Genomic DNA, 21,844 nt, shown 5'->3' with positions numbered 1-21,844 from the left:
CCTAGGAACGCCACTGCTTGATATACCGCCTTTCTGAGGTTTTTGCAACTACGTTCAAAGCGGTTTACATATATTCAGGTACTTATTTTGTACCAGGGGCAATGGAGGGTTAAGTGACGCCCTGAGTCACAAGGAGCTGCAGTGGGAATTGAACTCAGTTCCCCAGGATCAAAGTCCACTGCACTAACCACTAGGCTACGCCTCCATTCATTCCACCAATAAGAGCCAACCTCATCAGTGATGTCACAATGGCTGCCCAATACTTGGCTCATTTCTGATAATGTGATGTCATAAGGGAAAGGGAAATGGGACTTGATATACCACCTTTCTGAGGTTTTTGCAACTACGTTCAAAGCGGTTTACATATATTCAGGTACTTATTTTGTACCAGGGGCAATGGAGGGTTAAGTGACTTGCCCAGAGTCCCAAGGAGCAGCAGTGGGAATCGAACTCAGTTCCCCAAGCCACGCAAAAGCCCTTTGTGCAGTAGACTCTAAATAACATTTGCGTTAGACTGGTTACAGACTAGCAGGGTAAATTTGTGCATCGTGCCCGCTTTTTTAATAGCTACACATCCGAGTGTGGTACATTATTTATTTAGTTCGTACATTATCTTTGTTTTTTTTTCAGCTGGCTTGACATGGCTGGTAATCTGCAAAGGCAGTTTACAAATTGCAAATTTAATCAAAACTGTTGCCAGCGAAAGAGGGCAGCCCAGTGATTGCGGCAGTAACTGAGAACCAGGGAGCCCGGGGTTCAAATCCTGCTTCCCCTGCTGTAATACTCCTTGTCACTTGACCTCCAGTTGCCTCAGGTACAAAAAGATTGGAAGCCCCCTGGAGCAGGGACTGATGTAAAATACCAGACTTTAAACTCACCTGGAGCTCAGATTTGGAAAGGCAACTAATCAAATTTAAAATTCATCCTAGGCCCCTTGCTGGATGGCACCGGGTTGCTGCCACTAGCACCCTGCTGGGGAGCAGGGCCGCCGAGAGACTGGGCCACCCCCCTCCACCCGCCCCCCCTCCATCCACCACCGGGCCAGGCCCCCCCCCCCTGAATTCATATCATAGCGCCTCACGTCGACCTCGCTCCGTGTGAAAGAAGCTTAGCAGCGGCAGTCTGCAGATCGCCTCCCTTCAGGCCTTCCCTCCCTGTGTCCCGCCCTCGCGCAATTTACGTCAGACAAGGGCGGGACACAGGGAGGGAAGGCCCGAAGGGAGGCGATCTGCAGACGGCCGCTGCTAAGCTTCTTTCACACGGAGCGAGGTCGAGGTGAGGCGCTATGATTTGAATTCAGGGGGGCCCGGTGGTGGGTGGAGGGGACTGCGGCGCTGCCCCCCCCCCCCCAGCAGCCCTGCTGGGGAGTTCTAGCCAGCCCAACCATCCCATATGCTGTCTTTATTTGTTCTTTGTTTGCCGCCTATCGCTTTTTCCCTTGCTGTCCTCTCAAGGGACTGAAGGGTCAGGTTGTTTACAACATTTTCAGCTTCCAGGTCCTGTTTCTTGCACTGTCCTCTGCATCTCTCCTGAACACGTTTCAATTCTGCTGGTAGGTTATTCCAAGCATTGCCACTCTCTCATTTAAAGAGCGTTTCCTCTCGTATCCTCTGAGCTTTCCTTCCTCTAACTGGATATCATTATTAGTGTTACTATTGTTTAATTTAAGGCTGTCCCGGGAGGCCTGGTGCTCTGGCGTGTGTGGGTGCTTAAAGTGTGTTATGGATTGTGCAGCTGGAGTGAGGGGGGTCAGGAATGGAAAAAGTGATGGCGTAAAGCACTTTGTAACAAGTCGGGCCCAGGCCCATCCTCTGGGATCTAATTTATCATAGCTGGATCGGAACCCAGAATCCAGACAGTGCCAGGATGAAATTAGAGCGGCATGAGATAAAGAAGTTGGCCATGTAAGGCTAGATAACTGTAAAATTGTGCTGGAAAAGCACTCAAGTCCAGCTCCCCTGTGGTGCCAGGCGGAGGAGGAGGAGGAGGAGGAAGGCTCCTTTTACTGAACTTTCCGAAGCAGCAAATGCAAGGAGCAGTCCAGGGCAGGGAAATGAGGACAAGGAGGCACATGTACCCTTCCCCAGGGCGAGCATCTTTACCCGGATTACAGCCTCGGTGCCACTCTTTCTCTGCATAACCTGCAGTGCATTTTTGTCTCTTTTTTTTTTTTTTTTCACTTAAGAAAACTTCTTGGCCGACGTTCCAGAGTGAGATCTGATTCCTCGTCATCCTGACAAACAGGTGGGGAAGGGGGAACAGGATAGACTGCTGTCTGTTTTTATTGTGAAAACTGGTTTCCAGATCGGATATGGAATTGCACAGCGCTGTTTCCGTTTTGACCGTAACAAGAATAATCATGCCCCGTACTCTGAAGGACACATGCCCGATTCACAAATCTGGTAACAGAAAACCCCTTCTTCCATCTCTTTAACACATGGCGGGGCTTAAATGAACCCAGCTTGTATGTAGTACTGCCTGCACTCCAGGCCTCTCGCCTCGCTCCTGTGCAGTTCTGCTCACTGCTTTTAGCGGGCACATAGTGGGGAATTCTGCACAGGTCATCTAAAGTTAGGTCGTGGAGTGCTACACGCTCAGTTTCAGTACTTAGGGCTGTATTTCTGAAGCAGGCTGTGAAAACTTTATGGCTGTTTATAGCTGGTTTAGATTCTTTAATTTCTAATTTGTCGATTTGTATTTTGTATTCCTTACTTTTTATTCTTTAATTTTTTTAGGGCTGCATTTTGATTAAAATTTGTAATTGTGATTAATTGTTTAATTATCGGTCTGTTGTTTGTTTATTTTTGTTCCCGTTGGAGCTCTTTGCGACTCTGGGCAATGGAGGGTTAAGTGACTCGCCCAGAGTCACAAGGAGCTGTGGAGGGAACAAAAATAAATAGACATACCTTTAATTGCCCGATTAATTGTGATTAAAATTTTAATCGAATTGCAGCCCTAGACATGTGTAATCATCATTGTAGCGGTGCAAAGAAAAGCTACGAGAATGGTACGGGATTTGCGTTACAAGACATATGAGGAGAGACTTGCTGACCTGATCATGTATACCCTGGAGGAAAGGAGAAACAGGGGTGATATGATACAGACGTTCAAATATTCGAAAGGTATTAATCCGCAAACGAACCTTTTCTGGAGATGGGAAGGCGGTAGAACTAGAGGACATGAAATGAGATTGAAGGGGGGCAGACTCAGGAAAAATGTCAGGAAGTATTTTTTCACGGAGAGAGTGGTAGATACTTGGAATGTCCTCCCGTGGGAGGTGGTGGAGATGAAAACGGTAACGGAATTCAAAAATGCGTGGGATAAACATAAAGGAATCCTGTTCGGAAGGAATGGATCCTCAGAAGCTTAGCCGAGATTGGGTGGCAGAGCCAGTGGTGGGAGGCGGGGCTGGTGGTTGGGAGGTGGGGCTAGTGCTGGGCAGACTTCTACGGTCTGTGCCCTAAAAATGGCAGATACAAATCAAGGTAAGGTATACACAAAAAGTAGCACATATGAGTTTATCTTGTTGGGCAGACTGGATGGACCGTGCAGGTCTTTCTCTGCCGTCATCAACTATGTTACAATACTAGTGCAAGTCTGCAGTTACGTGCCTAAGTTTAGGTGAAGAACTGACGCTGGCTCAATGGCTGGTGTAAATGTTCACACCTGACGCATAACTGATAGGACTCTGTAACCTTTGCGCATAAGTGCTACTCACGAGTACGAAACTGGGTGCACGTGCCCCGTGTGTATATGCGAGTATGAGGCGGTGCATGTGCGCTTCACGTGTGTGTATGTGAGCACGAGTTGTTGCATATGTGCGTGTGTTCGCACACGTGAGTACAAGACTGGGTGTACTTTGTGTGTGATACCCCTGTGCCCCTCCCAGGTTCACACCCCCTTGCAGTTGCCAGCTATGGATTTTCCGCATTCAGGTCAAGATGATCAAAAGCGAACGCGGGCGCTAGAGGCCATTAGTGCCAGACTAGCGTCCACATTTGCTTGCATCCTAGGATCAGAGCCGGTGAGCGCATGTAACAACACACTCGCAGACTCTGAATGCTAATAGCATGCAAATGCATGCTAAACTGGGACATTAGTTGTCGCGTCTGTGGCCGTGACCCCTCTCAGACTCACCTTATTTCCTGTGGTCAGCTTCTGAGCTGGCTTCTGTCTGTTCTTTGTGAGTTAGTTCTGTCTCTGTGTGTTGGCTGTATTAGATTGTTGGTGTGCTGTCACCCGTTCCAGCTTTCAGCCCAGTCCAGTCCGGATCTTCCAGGCAGCCCGACCCTTAGTTGCCTGGTGATTGTTGCACCTGAGTCTCAGCTGCCTGCTGGGCTTATTAGCCATTTGGAACCTCTCTGCCTTTGCCTTTGCATTGTGTCTAAGGCCTGGTATGTTGGTGCTTGTTGCACTTCTGCTAGTCCGGTGATTTGTCTGAGATTCTTGCCTTGATTCTTGCCTGTTTCTAGTTAGTCTGTGTTTGGTTTAGTTTAGGTTTTACTTGTTTTCCTAGCCTTGTTTCTTGTTTGTATCTCAGTGTTTAGTTTCTGTTTGTGTGCTGGCTTTGTGGCTGCTGGCAGCTTTTAGTTCTGTGTCTTGTTAGTCAGTGTTTTGTTCCCTGTTTCAGTGGCTGCTTGCAGCTTCCAGTTTCTGTCCCCTAGCTTGTCCTGTCCCTGCCTTGTGTTGTATTGTCTAGCCCAGTTTCCTGCCTTGCTGCCCATGTTCCTTCCTTTCCCCTCTGACACTCAGTCCCTGTGCTGCCTAGCGGTTATCCAGCTCCTGCCCTGACCTGCAAAGTCCTGTCGGCCACCTGAAGCTGGGAGCTCAACTCCTGGTGGAAAGTGGCCAGGTACAGGTGAAGCCTAACTGTTGTCTGAGTTCTGCCTTGCCCCTGGTGTGGGGTGGTTTTGCCTGCCACTGCCGCACCTCGGCAGTGGCCCAAGGGCTCACAAACCAGTTTCCAGCTTTGTAAACGTGACATTAGTATTCTTCCCCAGTGCTCAGCGGGCAGAGTGCCACACTAGTGCACTGCTACTGCTAGCTTGGAGCTGGTGTTAGGGTTTACAGAGCATTGAGGAGGAATGGGGAGCCCCCTCCAGCATGCATCTGTATGCTAGCAGGCCCCCCATCCCCCTCAACAGACAAACCAAACTCTACAAGAGCTCCCCCCCCCCCCAACCCTGTCAGACCTGTGAGTTCTTGTACCAAATAGAGCGCTGCCGAGCCCGGTAAGACCAGGTTCTGCTTGGCGGCCGGACAGCCCCTGGTTTCATCTGCACTGACCGCCGTTCCCCAGAGGTTGAGCCCCTAGGTGCGGGCGGCTTTGCAGAGCTTACGAGATGGAGCAGGAAGCGGGGTGATGAACGTGACGGCCAGACAGGCAGCAGGCAAGAGAGTGATCCAGGTACAGGCAGAGTCAGTAGGCAGGCAGCAGGTCAAGAGAGTAATCCAGGTACAGGCAAGGTCAGGAGGCAGGCAGCAGACACCAGAGTAATCCAGGTACAGGCAAGGTCAGGAGGCAGGCAGCAGACACGAGAGTAATCCAGCTACAGGCTAAGTCAGCAACGAAGAACAAAGTAGAGGAGAAGCACACTACTGAGCAAGTAACAACACCTACCAAAGTAGAAGCTGAAGCAAGGAGTCCAGGGAGAGCTCAGCTGATAAAGTGCTGGCATCTGACATCAGCAGGGAGAAGGGGCACAGCCATAGGACAAGAGCAGGGGAAGGAGGAACCGGAAGACCAATAGGAGAGAAGCAAGGGAAGCCAGGCAGAGGAAGAGCAGACCCAGGTGGGTGGAAGCAAACCAATCAAGGAGCCTGCAGCCAGAGAAGAACTACACACACATGGCTCAGGGCTGTGCCAGTCAAGTGTGCCTGTCGACGGGACCCTGCGCAGCCCGAGGACGCCGCTTGCATTGAGGTAGGGGACATGACAAACCCCAAGCCAGTGACATGGGGGCTGGAGATCGGTGGACCTCCAGTCCCCCAGAACCCCCCCTTGACATAAGGGCACAGGGGACTGGAGATCTGGTGGATCTACAGCCCCCCTAACCCCCCTCACACCCCCCCCAAAAAGCCCTGGTAGGCTGCAAACTCCAGCCCCTCCACCTGGTGGTCTAGGAGCCTCCTCTTCCCCCCCCCCCCCGTACCTCTGGGATGGAGGCGCTAGTAGTACACTCTCCTCTTCCTTCAAAATGGTGGTGCCCTGTCCAGCTCAGTGCATCCTGGGATGCGCTGGGCGGGGCTTCCCTACCATTTAAGGGAGAAACAAAAGAAAAACCACAAGTTCATCAGTTCACGAGAAGGTGACACCCAATCAATCTAATTCTATGAACTTGTGTGCACAAGCACTAGAATATTATCAGCTGTGTGCATAACGTATGTGTTCAGTTAGCTTTTCATTGATGTTAATAATTGGCTGATGTGCTCTTTTCCATTCCTACCTCATGCTCACAAGAACAACAGACTGAACAATGGCGCCCTACCGCCTTTAACTCTACGCCAGCTTGGAGCTGGCATTACTTAGGGCAAGAAGGAAAGCAGACGACTGGGAAATCTACTACTGGCACTCTGAGACATTTGCAGCACTATACAGACATAAAATGGAAAGAAAAGGAAACTGAACACAAACAAGTCCCACGGGGCATTCTTCTCTCCGCCCAGTACATTCTGTGAGCACTCACTACCTCAGCACCTTTTAACATTTGGAAAGTGCAGCATCCATCCGTGCATGGTCTTTTTAAAGACCCTCAAACATTGTTGAATTTGACCACAACATCTTGGGTCCATGCAGCTTACAGTCTGGTCAACACATACAAGCAAGACCAAGAAGAGGCTCCAGGAATACAAATTGTTTAGAAAGAACACGTCCACAGTCAGGGAGAATCAGTTGTAGCAAGCAGTACTTTAGGCAGCCTGGTTGTCTGTGGGGGCTGCTGTGTCCCCTCTCTCCCTGCACCTCAGTACTTTAGCCATTGGTCTTCTCTGTGCCAGGTTAGCTTAGCGGAGTTTTAAAAAGGTTTGGACGGCTTCCTAAAGGAAAAGTCCATAGACCGTTATTAAATGGACTTGGGGAGATAAGCAGCATAAAATGTATTGAAGTTTTTTTGGGTTCTTGCCAGGTATTTGTGAGGTGAATTGGCCACTGTTGGAAACAGGATGCTGGGCTCGATGGACCTTTGGTCTTTCCCAGTATGGCAACACTTATGTACTTAGGATTCTGAATGGAATCTTGCTACTCTTTAGGGTTCTAAATGGAATGTTGCTATACACTTTGAAATTCTGCATGGAATCTTGTTATTCTTTAGAATTCTAGAATCTTGCTACTCTTTGGGGTTCTACATGGAATGTTACTATTGTTTGAGTTTGTGCCAGGTATTTGTGAGGTGAATTGGCCACTGTTGGAAACAGGATGCTGGGCTCGATGGACCTTTGGTCTTTCCCAGTATGGCAATACTTATGTACTTAGGATTCTGAATGGAATCTTGCTACTCTTTAGGGTTCTAAATGGAATGTTGCTATACACTTTGAAATTCTGCATGGAATCTTGTTATTCTTTAGAATTCTAGAATCTTGCTACTCTTTGGGGTTCTACATGGAATGTTACTATTGTTTGAGTTTGTGCCAGGTATTTGTGAGGTGAATTGGCCACTGTTGGAAACAGGATGCTGGGCTCAATGGACCTTTGGTCTTTCCCAGTATGGCAATACTTATGTACTTAGGATTCTGAATGGAATCTTGCTACTCTTTAGGGTTCTAAATGGAATGTTGCTATACACTTTGAAATTCTGCATGGAATCTTGTTATTCTTTAGAATTCTAGAATCTTGCTACTCTTTGGGGTTCTACATGGAATGTTACTATTGTTTGAGTTTGTGCCAGGTATTTGTGAGGTGAATTGGCCACTGTTGGAAACAGGATGCTGGGCTCGATGGACCTTTGGTCTTTCCCAGTATGGCAATACTTATGTACTTAGGATTCTGAATGGAATCTTGCTACTCTTTAGGGTTCTAAATGGAATGTTGCTATACACTTTGAAATTCTGCATGGAATCTTGTTATTCTTTAGAATTCTAGAATCTTGCTACTCTTTGGGGTTCTACATAGAATGTTACTATTGTTTGAGTTTGTGCCAGGTATTTGTGAGGTGAATTGGCCACTGTTGGAAACAGGATGCTGGGCTCGATGGACCTTTGGTCTTTCCCAGTATGGCAAAACGTATGTACTTATTATGTAGGAAGCTTCTCTTCCATGCTTTCTTCACCTTTTCTCCTGACACCACCCCCCTCAGAGTCTCAGGCTGTGACTTCTTGTTCTAGAACAGCCTTTTTGTTTAAACAGGGTTACACCTTGTGCATTATTCACACCTTTCAAGCATTTAAATTCCTTTATCTTGTCTTGTGAAAGGTCTGGCAGATTGATGTCAACTGTGAGATAGGTAGTCTAGTGTTTCACCTCAAATCTTGGGGGGGAGGGGGGAATCTCCATACTGCAGATTTTAAATACAAAATGCTTGTTGCTTAATAATTGAAACACACCATTCCCTCATTCTATAAGTTAAGACACGCTGGTATCCTATAACTTACATGGGCAATTGGTGTCTTAATTCCTTATTTTCTTTTCCACGTTTTGATTTATTTCTATTTATTATTATTATTATTTGTTACATTTGTATCCCACATTTTCCCACCTTTTGCAAGCTCAATGTGGCTTACATATAACCGTTAACGGTGTTAGCCGAATACGTTTGAACAAATACATAATATGAATGAATACAAAGTGATATTGTGGTATAATGAGGTATATGTATGGTAGGAAATAGTTAGGGGGGACTTAGAGAGGGAAAGGGGGAAGAAGAGTCAGGTAATGTCCGTTACGGTCTTTGGTTATGTTGTGTCGCAAGTGACCGGTATTTTTATGTTGGGTCGGTGGGGTATGCTCTTCTGAACAGGTCTGTCTTTAGTGCTTTCCGAAAATTTAGGTGGTCGAGCGTAGTTTTTACTGCTTTTGGCAATGAGTTCCATAGTTGTGCGCTTAGGTAGAAAAACTGGTTGCATAGGTGGGATTTGTATTTGAGTCCTTTGCTGCTTGGGTAGTGGAGGTTTAGATCGTGCAGATTTTGTGGGGTGTTTTGTGGACTAACACGGCTACCACACCACTTTACTCACGCAAAACTAAATTAAATGTGTGGATTTTTTAGTTTTGCATGAGTAAAGTTGTGTTTTAGCCTTGTTAGGACACTTTTAAAGGTAATAAAATAGAAATAAATCAAAACACGGAAAAGAAAATAAGGAAAATAAGGGCTGCCTTCGAAAGCTAATCAAAAAATGTATTGTTTGGCCAATAAAAAAGGTACCATCTTATTTTCTTTTCTCTGTTTTGATTTATTTCTATTTATTCCCTTAGTTATACCTGTAAGCGCTAGCTGTGTGCTTAGCGGTATTCTATACCATAGGTGCACAACATGCTTACCCCCTAATTCTAGAAAAGTTGCTGAAAATTGCGCACACAATTTGAATTGAAATAGCTAATTAGTGCCAATAATTGCCTTTTTAACTAGCAATTATCAGCACTAATTAGATTTAATTGGCATTTACGCATGTAAATTTAGGTACAAGTTCCATGCCTTAAATTTTTTACGCGTGATCAGGAAAAGGCGCAGAAATGGGCAGGTCATGGGTGTAATGAGGGCGGTCCTAAAATTTACATATGTTGTTATAGAATAAGGGGGGGGGGGGGATATGCATACATTTGCACCATGTTTCAGTTGCTGCGAATGGCCGCACTTAAAAATGGGTGTGATTCCCGGGCACAAGTGCTATTTTATAACCATGCTGAGCTTCAAGCATGGCTTATAGACAGTGTCGTAGCAAGGGTGGGGCGGTGGGGGCGGTCCGCCCCGGGTGAACGCCGCTGGGGAGGTGTCGGCTCCGCTGTGTCCCTGCTCCCTCTGCCCCGGAACAGGTTACTTCTTGTTCTGGGGCAGAGGGAGCAGGGAACCAGCGGAACCGACACCCCCCCAGCGGCGTGCACACGCCAGGCAAGAATGCACTCGGGGGGGCCTTGTTTGATGCGCCGAGGGGGGGGATTGATGCGCCAAGGGGGAGTGTCATTCTGCACCTGGGGGCAGCGGCGAACCACCCCGGGTGGCAACCGCCCTCGCTATGCCACTGCTTAAAGAATAGCGCAGAAATATATAGAATCTAGCCCTTGGTGCATAATTGTAAACGTACATGGGCAGGTCTCACATTTACATGCATAATTTACGGAATGCTGTAAGTTATGTACTAAAGTGCTGCATTTAGATGCATGCTTTTATGTCCACTATTAACATGGCGCAATTAGGTGCGCTTAAATGTTGATCTGTAAACGCTGGCTTAAGCGAGTGTTCTATAATGGAATCTGGACATCCAGATGCTGTCAGAGAATTAGCACGTGGTGCGCTACAGCTTGGCACCTAATCTTTATAGTTCTGTCCCCACAGCGTGTATCATGTGACCCTGCATGCTCTAGAAACTCGCTGCAGGGGTACTGCAGGTACCGGAGCGCCCGCAGAATGTGCCTATTTGCAGACCTTTGCAATCCTGCTGCTGTAGGAATCTGAAGTGGTTCGCAAGACCAGCAGAGCTAAAAATTGACCAAACAACTTCCTGCATGAGTTTGGCTAAACACGGACTGTAAAATCAGCTTCATAATTACAGTCTTGGGAAGAGTCACAGAAAACCAGAAATTCCTAGACTGCTGAGTCCTGCCATGTATCTATTTTTAAGAGAGCTCCTTTTACTGCCTTGGCAGTGTCCACCTGTACTTTTGTGTTTCTACTCAGTCGGACCCAGTCTCTCTTGGGCTATGGTGCCGTGATCTTCGTTCATGACTACCAGGGGATTACTACTCCTGTTGTTAAGCCTCCACCAAGCCCAGCCGTTACAGCGATGGCCCTTGGCTGCAGATCGAGGCTTCCAATGGAACCTGGTTTGGCTGTGAAAGTTGTCCCCACAGCATTCTGGCTGGCATGGATAACAGAAGACCTGACCTACAAATACAGCCCAGGTCTTCCCTCTGGCAGCACACGGCACTGTCTTAGCCCTTGAGCTTCCAGGTCAACCAAGGAACCCTTTTTTTCCCCCCAAATGTTGAAAGAAACTCTTCTAGAGTACTAGAGTCATCTATGTAAATGTTAATCCCTGTTCTCACACACACACACACTCTTGTGCTCTAGAATTAATGACAGGAGCGGAAAGGAGGAACAACCTCACATAACCGTGAGTAGTCTAAACTGCAGAACCTGTCCAACCAACTGGGGTTAGTGACGCGGGTGATGCAAAAGTTTGCAGTTTAGCATATTTGCACGATTATGGAATTAATGGCTTGGATGTTGACAATATTCTTTTGTCAAATGCTTTGCCATAACACTAGAGATCTACTAGACCCCTGAGGCAGGCCTTGTGCCGAAACACGGCCATGTCGGATTGTTTCTCCACTTGTTTATAATAAAGACTTCTTCATAACCTCCTTGTATCCACCTCGCTTTTTTGTTGACTAGAATTAATGACTCCATAAGTCTCACAGCCCATTCATAGGAGCCAGCTTTTCAGAATGATTAGGGGGTGCTAAACCCAATAAAAATTACGCATCCCTGGACACCATCAAGGAGTTTGTTCAGTACTAGGGGTGCTCAAGCACCCACAGAGCTGGCTCCTATGAGCCCATTGGATTTCCCCAGTTCAATCTTGTAGTATTTTATGAAACGCCTTATGTCGCGTATCAGAGAGAGCAGAAGCCACCAGTTAGGAAGAAGGAACCATTAGAATCCCTGTTATCTACTGGCCGTCTGTGCACATATGTATGTTTATTTTATTTTATTGCACTTCCCAGCTATTTGCAGGCTCAATGTGGCTTACAGAAACCTGTTATGGCATCGCCTTTACAGGGTAGAAGATACAGTAGATGTAACAAAGAGTCAAGGATGACAAAAAGAGCTAGGCAGACAATTATAGAGTGAAGATATTCAGACTAAGGGTGAGGTGGTGATGTATTATAGTTAAACTATGGATTCTTGTGATAGGCCTTGTTGAAGAGAGAGGTTTTCAGAGATTTGCGAAAGTTAGTGATGTCGTTAATAGTTTTCAAGTTAGTTGGTAATGCATTCCACAGCTGCGTGCTCATGTAGTCTGTATTTTAATCCTTTACAGCTGGGGAAGTGCAGATTAAGAAATGTGCGGGCAGATCTTTTAGCATTTCTGGGTGGCAGGTCCACGAGGTCTAGCATGTAGGTTGGGGCATCTCCGTAAATGATTTTGTGAACAATCGTACAGATCTTGAACGTGATATGTTCTTTGAGTGGGAGCCAGTGTAGTTTCTCTCTTAGGGGTTTTGCACTTTCATATTTTGTTTTTCCAAATATGAGTCTGGCTGCGGTATTCTGGGCTGTTTGAAGTTTCTTGATGGTCTGTTCTTTACATCCTACGTAGAGGGCATTACAACAGTCCAGGTGGCTTAGTACCATTGACTGTACCAGGTTACGAAAAATGGCCCTGGGGAAGAAAGGTTTTACTCTGTTGAGTTTCCACATGGAGTATAATCGAGTTTAGCTGTATGCATGCATATTCTGATCTTCCGGGTTTTTGTTTCCTGCAGGGAGAGGAGGAAGAGCCCGAGGACCAGGGTGAAACATACTGTGATGAGGATGAAGAGGAAGATGAAAAAGAATCCGTGGCACCCCAGCAAGCGGTGCAGCTGACAGCTCGGCTACGGGTGACGGCGGACAGGCTGCTGAAGGCCATGGGGACGTTTTTCACTATCCTCCTCCTGGCTCTTGCAGGTGCTGTATACAGGGACTGATACTGGTGGGGAAATGACTGCTCAACACACCAGGACTCCTCTAATAGAACTGAGGGCTGAGATTTCCTCTGCCCCTCCTCTTCCTTGGAGCTGGTCTAATAGGACAGCTAGAGAGAAAATCCTAGGAAATCTCTTACCACCTTGAAACTGGTACCATTCCAATACCTATGTTACAAGTGAAAGTGATGGGTAACGAGGGAGTTTGATAATAAAGAGAAGGCTTAAATGTGTTCATCTGAACCAGATCCCAGGGTATGTTGCAAGACAATGCTAATTGACCAAGACAATGCTAACGTTGTTGATCAATGATACTCTAACTGACAGTGATGGAAGGGGCGATGGTGTTGATGGATGGTGTGCTTGGTGACGGTTGACAGTGGTGATGGATAATGTACTGGTTGATTGAGCGTGTTGTCGGATGGGGAGCTGACTGGCTGCTTTGAGAGCTAAGTAATATGATAAAGAGTTAATATGCTGGTTCTTGATATTGTTGGACGGTTGATTTGTTACAGTGTTATTTTGTTGAGTAATCTTGTCTTTCTCTTCTTCCAAAGGCATCACCCTCCCATCGGCTTTATCTGGTGTCTATTACCTTTTCTTCATTGGTATTTGCACGTGGTGGGCATGTCATTTTCCCATTAGTCACGTGGGCTTCAATGTAGTTTGTGTGTTGGTGGCGTTCTTCGCTGGGGGTCACCTGATCTGTCTGTATAGCTACCAGACGCCTTTCATACAGCAGATACTTCCACCAGAGAGCATCTGGGCAAGGTATGTATGTATTTATTTATTGGTTTTTTTTTTTTTTTTAAGAAAGCCTCTGGAGGTGGTATTTAGCAAGAATAAGTCAAACACATACAATAGACAATTAGAGCAGTAAAAATATTCAAATGACACTACAAGGTATGGCATAGAGCAGTGGTTCCAAAACTTGATCCTGGAGGCACCCCAGCCAGTCAGGTTTTCAGGATATCCACAATGAATATTCATGAGAGAGATCTACATGCACTGTCTCCACTGCATGCAAATCTCTCTCATGAATTTTTATTGTGGATATCCTGAAAACCTGACTGGCTGGGGTGCCTCCAGGACCAGGTTTGGGAACCACTGGCATAGAAGCATATTTCAAAGGGAAGGGGAAAGGGAAATGGGACTTGATATACCGCCTTTCTGAGGTTTTTGCAACTACATTCAAAGCAGTTTAGATAAGTCAGGTACTTATTTTGTACCTGGGGCAATGGAGGGTTAAGTGACTTGCCCAGAGTCACAAGGAGCTGCAGTGGGAATCGAACCCAGTTCCCCAGAATCAGAATCTGCTGCATTAACCACTAGGCTACTCCTCCACTCGCAACATTCCATGTAGAAGCCTGCCCTTGCAGATCACCAATGCGGCCACGCAAGCTTCTGTTTCTAAGAATCTGAGGTCCCGCACGTACAGAATCTCAAATAGTAGCAACAGAATCTCCAATAGTAGCAACATTCCATGTAGAATCTACAAATAGTAGCAACATTCCATTTAGAATCTCAAATAGGGAACTGGGACTTGATATACCGCCTTTCTGAGGTTTTTGCAACTACATTCAAAGCAGTTTACATATATTCAGATACTTATTTTGTACCAGGGGCAATGGAGGGTTAAATGACTTGCCCAGAGTCACAAGGAGCTGCAGTGGGAATCGAACTCAGTTCCCCAGGATCAAAGTCCACTGCACTAACCACTAGGATACTCCTCCACTCTTTGTTACATGGTTACCTATGTAACTTTGTAAGTCTAAGAGCTTTGAAAATGATCCCCATTGTATGTTAAGTTATAGTGTCAACACTATGCGCAATAAAGCATTTTAATAGACAGCATAGGATGTAAGCAAAGATAAAACATATAGAGAGATAAGACAGAGTAACAGGTGTTAGAAAATAAGGACCAAAGTTGCACTTTACAGAGAATACAACTTGCTGTAGTGATTTCTTCTCCATTGTGTAACCGTTTGGTCACCAGGGAGAGATCTCTCTAAACTAATTTGGCTCTTTTTCTGAGACCAACCTTGGGAACATCTTTCCATTAGCTCAGTGTGCAGAGCGAGGGCTAAAAAGGGTGGTAATATTCTTCAATGTAAATGTATTTTGCAATCTTGGGTAACGGTTACATCCCCAGATTATTGGAAATGGAGACATCAACTACATTTTGTTGATTGCCTGGGAGGCACGAGGCTCCCCAGTCGTATTATGTGCAGGCACTTGGCCCCACTTGGGAGAAGCTTAATTCTAAACACTTTATGATATAGATCAGTGGTTTTACTTAGATCCCTTTTATTTGGGAGAGGGAAGGAGGAGGTTCTAGATTTTAGAGTTTCAGAAGGCCATAGGAAACAAGACCTTCTGAAGATGTAGTTTTTTGAAGACAAGAGAGCATAATGTTGTGGTCGTCTTGTGGTAGGGCTCCTGTTGTGGTGTTAGTGTTAGGACATAACGTCCTAGGAAGAGTTTTATGGTGTGCACTTTGCTTCGCATTTGGATCTGAAGGTGGCGTATGGCGTGCAGAGGTTCCGGTGTGCTCTAGATGCGTTGCGTTCTGATCCAACAGATTACAGGTTTGCCCGGGTTCTGAAGGGGATGGGCAGCAGCCCGTGTCTGTGGCCGATGTGTTATATGGAACCGTTGGAGCGGTAACGTTGCACCGGGTGGCTTCAGCAGTCTGCATCTGAGGCGACCTGCACTGGGCCCGGCAAGGTCCAGTTGGCCGCACCTGTGGGGGCCTGTGGAATCACAGCATGCCATCCGAATTCTTGCATCCAACCACGTCGTTCTCTGATTCTGGGGCTTGCGCCTGGTGTTAGTGCCGTGTGGCCATGAACCTTGTCTCCCCCTCCGTCGGCGTTGTTGGTGCTGGGAGATGATGCTGTAACGGTCTGGCTGGTCAGTGCGGAATCTGAGATCAGGCTCGCTCCATCGTTGAACGTCCCTCAGCTGGTCCCACCGATCCAGAGCCAGTGGTCTGTGTACGGGGGCTGTACCGTGTGGCTGCGATACATGTCCACTCTGTTCCTGTTGTCGGTGTTGGGGAATAACGCTGTACCGTTACCGGCAGATTGATGGGGGATTTGGGTCAGCAGCGGCAAGTGGTGCCGCTGGCTTCAGTCATTTCTGGGGACCACTTGTGCGGAGGTGCCTCTACTGGTAGCTGCGAATGCTGCTAGTTGTTCGTTGGCCCACTGTGTGTGCAGGGAGGTGTTGCCTCACTTCCATCCACGGATTATGGGGATCTGGGTCAGACACAGCAAGCAGTGTTGCCGGCTCCGCTCATTCCTAAGGACCTCCAGTGAAGATGTCCTGTTGCTGGTGTCCGTGTGCGTTGTTAATCATTGCTGTACACCTTCCATCTTTGTAAGTTCTAAAGGTTTCAATAAAGGATGTCCTATATAATAAAACGCACCTCCAACATTCTGAAGCTGACTGCATGGCTGAGGCATTCCTGCTCTCTGTATCAGTCTCCTGAATTGACATCACATACTTCCGGGTTCGTCACAAGCAGAAGTGACCAACCACACGAGCTTTCTCGGCTTCAGAATGTTGGAGATGCATTCTATTAAATAGGATTGGTCAGTTCCTTTCCTATATAATAAAAGGCACCTCCAACATTCTGAAGCTGACTGCATGGCTGAGGCATTCCTGCTCTCTGTATCCATCTCCTGAATTGACATCACGTACTTCCGGGTTCGTCACAAGCAGAAGTGACCAACCACACGAGGTTTCTCGGCTTCAGAACGTTGGAGGTGCATTCTATTAAATAGGATTGGTCAGTTCCTTGAAGCACAGCCAGAGCTCAGCGTCCTGCACAGTAATGCTCAGACACCAGAGAGAGGGAGGGAGGGGGGGCCTGACACCAGAGAGGAGGGTGGGGAGGTATCTCTGTCACACACACTCTCTCTCTCACTCTCACACACTGTCTCTCACACACTCTATGTCTCACACTGTATCACATTCATTCTCTGTGTGCCACACAGTCACTCACACACTCTCTTGGTCTCATACACTCAGTCTCACAGAGAGTCTGTGTCTCACACACACTCTCTTTCACGCACACACTGTATCTGTGTGAAACACACATTCTCTCTCTCACAGTCAGTGTCTTTCTCTCTCTCACTCTCACACACTGTCTGTCACACACTCTATGTCTCACACTGTATCACATAAACTCTCTATGTGTCACAGAGTCACTCACACACTCTCTTGGTCTCATACACAGTCTCACAGAGAGTCTGTGTCTCACACTCTCTCTCTCTCTCTCTCTCTCTCTCGCACACACTGTGTGTTAAACACACTCTCTCTCTCTCACACTGTCTCACATATGCACTTGCACACACTCTCATTCTCATACACACACTCGCTCTCTCACAGACACACTCGCACCCAGACTCACTCTCTCTCTCTCTCACACACACACACACTCGCTTATTCACTCTCTCTCTCACACACAGTCACTCTCACATACACTCTCTCAAACATACACACTCCGAGGAAAACCTCGCTAGCGCCCGTTTCATTTGTGTCAGAAACGGGCCTTTTTTACTAGTTTGAACATAAAAGGGGTGGTAAGAACACAGGAGTGGCAGCTGTGTTCCCAGGAAAGTCAATGTTCCTATCTCATGAAGATCTTTGTAGTAACAGAACATTGCAAATGACAGCCAAAGATATCACAGGAAGGAGACAGGAGAAAGGGACCCAACTGGTTCTGTGTGACCAGGCCCAAGTCCTTCATGTGGTGTTTGCACTTGGTGATTTCATTGCTGGCTTCTTCTTAAGCAAATAGATACAGGGTTTGTACCTGCCAGCAGCACAATGAGCCCTAGGGAGGAGAAAAAAAACCCCACTGGAGACACAATGGGAGTTCTGTAAAGGAATGGGATGACTTTAGGACAGTTTTCTCTGAAGTGACAATGGCCAGGTTTGGTTATGCAAAGCCTCAGTGTTTGATTATAAACCGCCCTGATCAGTGGTCAGTTGAATGGAATAATGAAATAAAGGCTTAGCTTTTCTGCAGTGTATTGCAGGGGAAAAGCCGCTTTGAACACCTTTTTGAAGCACTGCATCCTCATGGGAGCACTTCAGAAGGTTAGGGGGTAAGGTGTGAGCCAGGACTGTAGGCTGCTGCCATGCATCTGAGGCAATGTGTCCCCTCTCCTCCCTTACCTACTGCCCCTCCTTATCTCGCGTATGTATCAATGTAGACTGTAACTTGTTATGACTTGCTTTGAACTCTTTAGTTGGGGAAAGTGTGACATGATGATGTTTAGGGTAGCGCTGTAGCCAGGCCGGGGTTGATGGCAGGGGTACCAGTAGCAGACGAGTGCAGGGACTCTGAGACTGCGAGAAGGTTCCTCTTCCTGAACTGCTGATACCCTGTGACCCTACTTTTCCTCTCTATACCCTGTTTCAGTTAACCTCTGCCTCGTGGGCAGCATGCACTCTCTTTTAGACTCAGCAGTTCCCTCCTGCCCCTTTAGGCTTCGAGTTGGTGCCAGAACCTAGCCATGGTTGTATCAGGAGTGGAGGAGTAGCCTAGTGGTTAGTGTAGCGGACTTTGATCCTGGGGAACTGGGTTCAATTTCCACTGCAGCTCCATGTGACTCTGGGCAAGTCACTTAACCCTCCATTGCCCCTGGTACAAAATAAGTACCTGAATATATGTAAACCGCTTTGAATGTAGTTGCAAAAACCTCAGAAAGGCGGTATGTCAAGTCCCATTTCCCTTTCCCTCCCAATCCACCTATGAATTGGGACTCTCCACAGGGAGGCTATAATCCTCTATGTCCTACAGATGTCTGCAAAGTCACCTAACCCTCCATTGCCCCAGGTACAAAATAAGTACATGTATATATGTAAACCACTTTGAATGTAGTTGCAAAATACCACAGAAAAGTGGTATATATCACGTTGGCCTTTTCTAGCAAAATCTCAAAAGTCTCTTCCAGAGCGCGAGACGATCCCATCGCGCATGCGTGTGCACGTTTCCCCGCTCGCCGCGCGGACACGCTCCTCAGTTGAATCCAAAAGATGAAAGAAAAGCAACTCCAAAGGGGAGGTGGGAGGGTTTGTGAGAATATGCAGCCTGCTGTCCTCGGAGAATACCTACTTCAGGTAAGAAACTTCGCTTTCTCCGAGGACAAGCAGGCTGATATTCTCACATGTGGGGTATCCCTAGCCCCCAGTCTCACCCAAAACAAGAAACATTGGTCAATTGGGCCTCGCAACGGCGAGGACATAACAAAAATTGACCTGAAACAAGAAATATCTAACTGAGAGTGCAGCCTGGAACAGAATAAAAATAGGCCTAGGGGGTTGGAGTTGGATTCTAAAACCCAAACAGATTCTGCAGCACCGACTGCCCAAACCGACTGTCGCGTCGGCTATCCTGCTGAAGGCAGTAGTGAGATGTGAATGTGTGGACTGATGATCACGTCGCAGCCTTGCAGATCTCTTCAATAGTGGCTGACCTCAGATGAGCCACTGATGCAGCCATGGCTCCAACATTATGAGCCGTGACATGGCCCTCTAAAGTCAGCCCAGCTTGGGCATAAGTGAAGGAAATGCAATCTGCTAGCCAATTAGATATGGTCCGTTTCCCGACAGCAACTGCAAGGCAGGCTTCTACATGGAATGTTGCTAGTGGAGGAGTAGCCTAGTGGTTAGTGCAGTGGACTTTGATCCTGGGGAACTGAGTTTGATTCCCACTGCAGCTCCTTGTGACTCTGGGTAAGTCACTTAACTCTCCATTGCCCCTGGTACAAAATAAGTACCTGAATATATGTAAACCGCTTTGAATGTGGTTGCAAAAACTTCAGAAAGGCAGTGTATCAACTCCCATTTCCCTTATGACATCACAATATCAGAAGTGAGCCAAGTATCAAGCAATCAAGCCATTGTGACATCACTGATGAGGTTGGCTCTTATTGGTAGAATGAGTGGAGGAGTAGCCTAGTGGTTAGTGCAGTGGACTTTGATCCTGGGGAACTGAGTTTGATTCCCACTGCAGCTGCTTGTGACTCTGGGCAAGTCACTTAACTCTCCATTGTCCCTGGTACAAAATAAGTACCTGAATATATGTAAACCGCTTTGAATGTGGTTGCAAAAACCTCAGAAAGGCAGTGTATCAAGTCCCATTAACAAGATTCCAGGCACAATCTCAAAGAGTAGCAACATTCCATGTAGAACCCCAAAGAATAGCAAGATTCCGGAATCCCAAAGAGTGGAAGAGTAGCCTAGTGGTTGCTACTATTTGAGATTCTACAGGGAATGTTGCTAGTGGAGGAGTAGCCTAGAGGTTAGTGCAATAGACTTTGATCCTAGGGAACTGGATTTGATTCCCACTGCAGCACCTTGTGACTCTGGGCAAGTCACTTAACCCCCCATTGCCCCTGGTACAAAATAAGTACCTGAATATATGTAAACCACTTTGAATGTAGTTGCAAAAACCTCAGAAAGGCAGTATATCAAGTGCCATTAACAAGATTCCAGGCACAATCTCAAAGAGTAGCAACACTCCATGTAGAACCCCAAAGAATAGCAAGATTCCGGAATCCCAAGGAGTGGAAGAGTAGCCTAGTGGTTGCTACTATTTGAGATTCTACAGGGAATGTTAATGTTGCTATTCCACTAGCAACATTCCATGTAGAACCCCAAAGAATAGCAAGATTCCGGAATCCCAAGGAGTGGAAGAGTAGCCTAGTGGTTGCTACTATTTGAGATTCTACATGGAATGTTGCCAGTGGACAAGTAGACTAGTGGTTAATGCAGCGGACTTTGATCCTGGGAAACTGCTATTCCACTAGCAACATTCCATGTAGAACCCCAAAGAATAGCAAGATTCCGGAATCCCAAGGAGTGGAAGAGTAGCCTAGTGGTTGCTACTATTTGAGATTCTACATGGAATGTTGCCAGTGGACAAGTAGACTAGTGGTTAATGCAGCGGACTTTGATCCTGGGAAACTGGGTTAAATTCCCACTGCAGCTCCTTGTGACTCTGGGCAAGTCACTTAACCCTCCATTGCCCCTGGTACAAAATAAGTACCTGAATATATGTAAACCGCTTTGAATGTAGTTGCAAAATACCACAGAAAAGCGGTATATCAAGTCCCAGTCCCATTTCCCTTCATTCACTGCTACCCATGAATGCTTCTCCCTGTCCTTATATTCCCTCCCAAATTATTTTGCACCAGTTTATACACCGACAGTCTTCAGCCTGGGGCTGCACCTCAGGGCTCCCTCCAGAACGCTGCAGTCACAGTCTCTCAAGCCAGCCATTAAGGACAGCTGAGACCTTTCCCCCCAGGCCATGAGTGTGATCTCTGAGGTGTCCTTTGCTATCTCAAGGGTCCTGTCCAGGAGCCAAATTGAGGTCCCAATTCTTATAGATTTAAATAAATGACATAAAAGGAAATTAAATCAAAGATCAGCAGAGCTGCCAAGTTACCCATTCCAGGAGGGAGACTTTTATTTTGGCCGGTCCTGGATTTCTGACAACCTCATCCTGGTGCATTATGGGACCGGCAGCACCGGCTTCAATAGAGAGAATCATGGACTTCAAATACTACACAGCTTTGGGATGTAAGTTTAAAAGCAGGACTGACCAAAAAGTCTCCCTCCTGGAATGGGTAACTTGGCAGCTCTGGATCAGCCTTGAGAAGGGTAGGAGGGAATTAAACACCAAACAGAGGCTTCCCTCAACTGGTATCTGTGCTCTAAACTGATGTTATGCTAAGCTCTAAAATGCTACCTAAAAAAACTAAACTAAACTCTAAAATGAAACCCTAACAGAGACGTTAAAGGCTACATAATTGTCTAAACTGACTTTGCTAAATAAGCAGAGCAATTTTTTAAAAAGGGAAATGGGACTTGATATACCACCTTTCTGTGGTATTTTGCAACTACATTCAAAGTGGTTTACATATATTCAGGTACTTATTTTGTACCAGGGGCAATGGAGGGTTAAGTGACTTGCCCAGAATCACA

The 21,844-nt window shown here is 46.7% G+C and overlaps 1 protein-coding gene across 1 annotated transcript in view; it reads left to right on the top strand.

Moving 5' to 3' along the window:
* PIEZO1 (piezo type mechanosensitive ion channel component 1) overlaps positions 1-21,844 on the top strand; it is a gene marked incomplete in the record, with an annotated part of 321,245 nt that overhangs the window by 142,100 nt on the left and 157,301 nt on the right. Inside the window, 2 exon segments of the mRNA XM_030204591.1 lie at positions 12,638-12,821; positions 13,396-13,609. Of these exon segments, the coding sequence (XP_030060451.1) occupies positions 12,638-12,821; positions 13,396-13,609 (398 nt within the window).

Source organism: Microcaecilia unicolor, chromosome 5, assembly GCF_901765095.1.
Source record: "Microcaecilia unicolor chromosome 5, aMicUni1.1, whole genome shotgun sequence".
Taxonomy (NCBI): Eukaryota; Metazoa; Chordata; class Amphibia; order Gymnophiona; family Siphonopidae; genus Microcaecilia; species Microcaecilia unicolor.
Note: the sequence above shows the minus strand (reverse complement) of the source record. Positions and strands in the feature narration are given on the sequence as shown.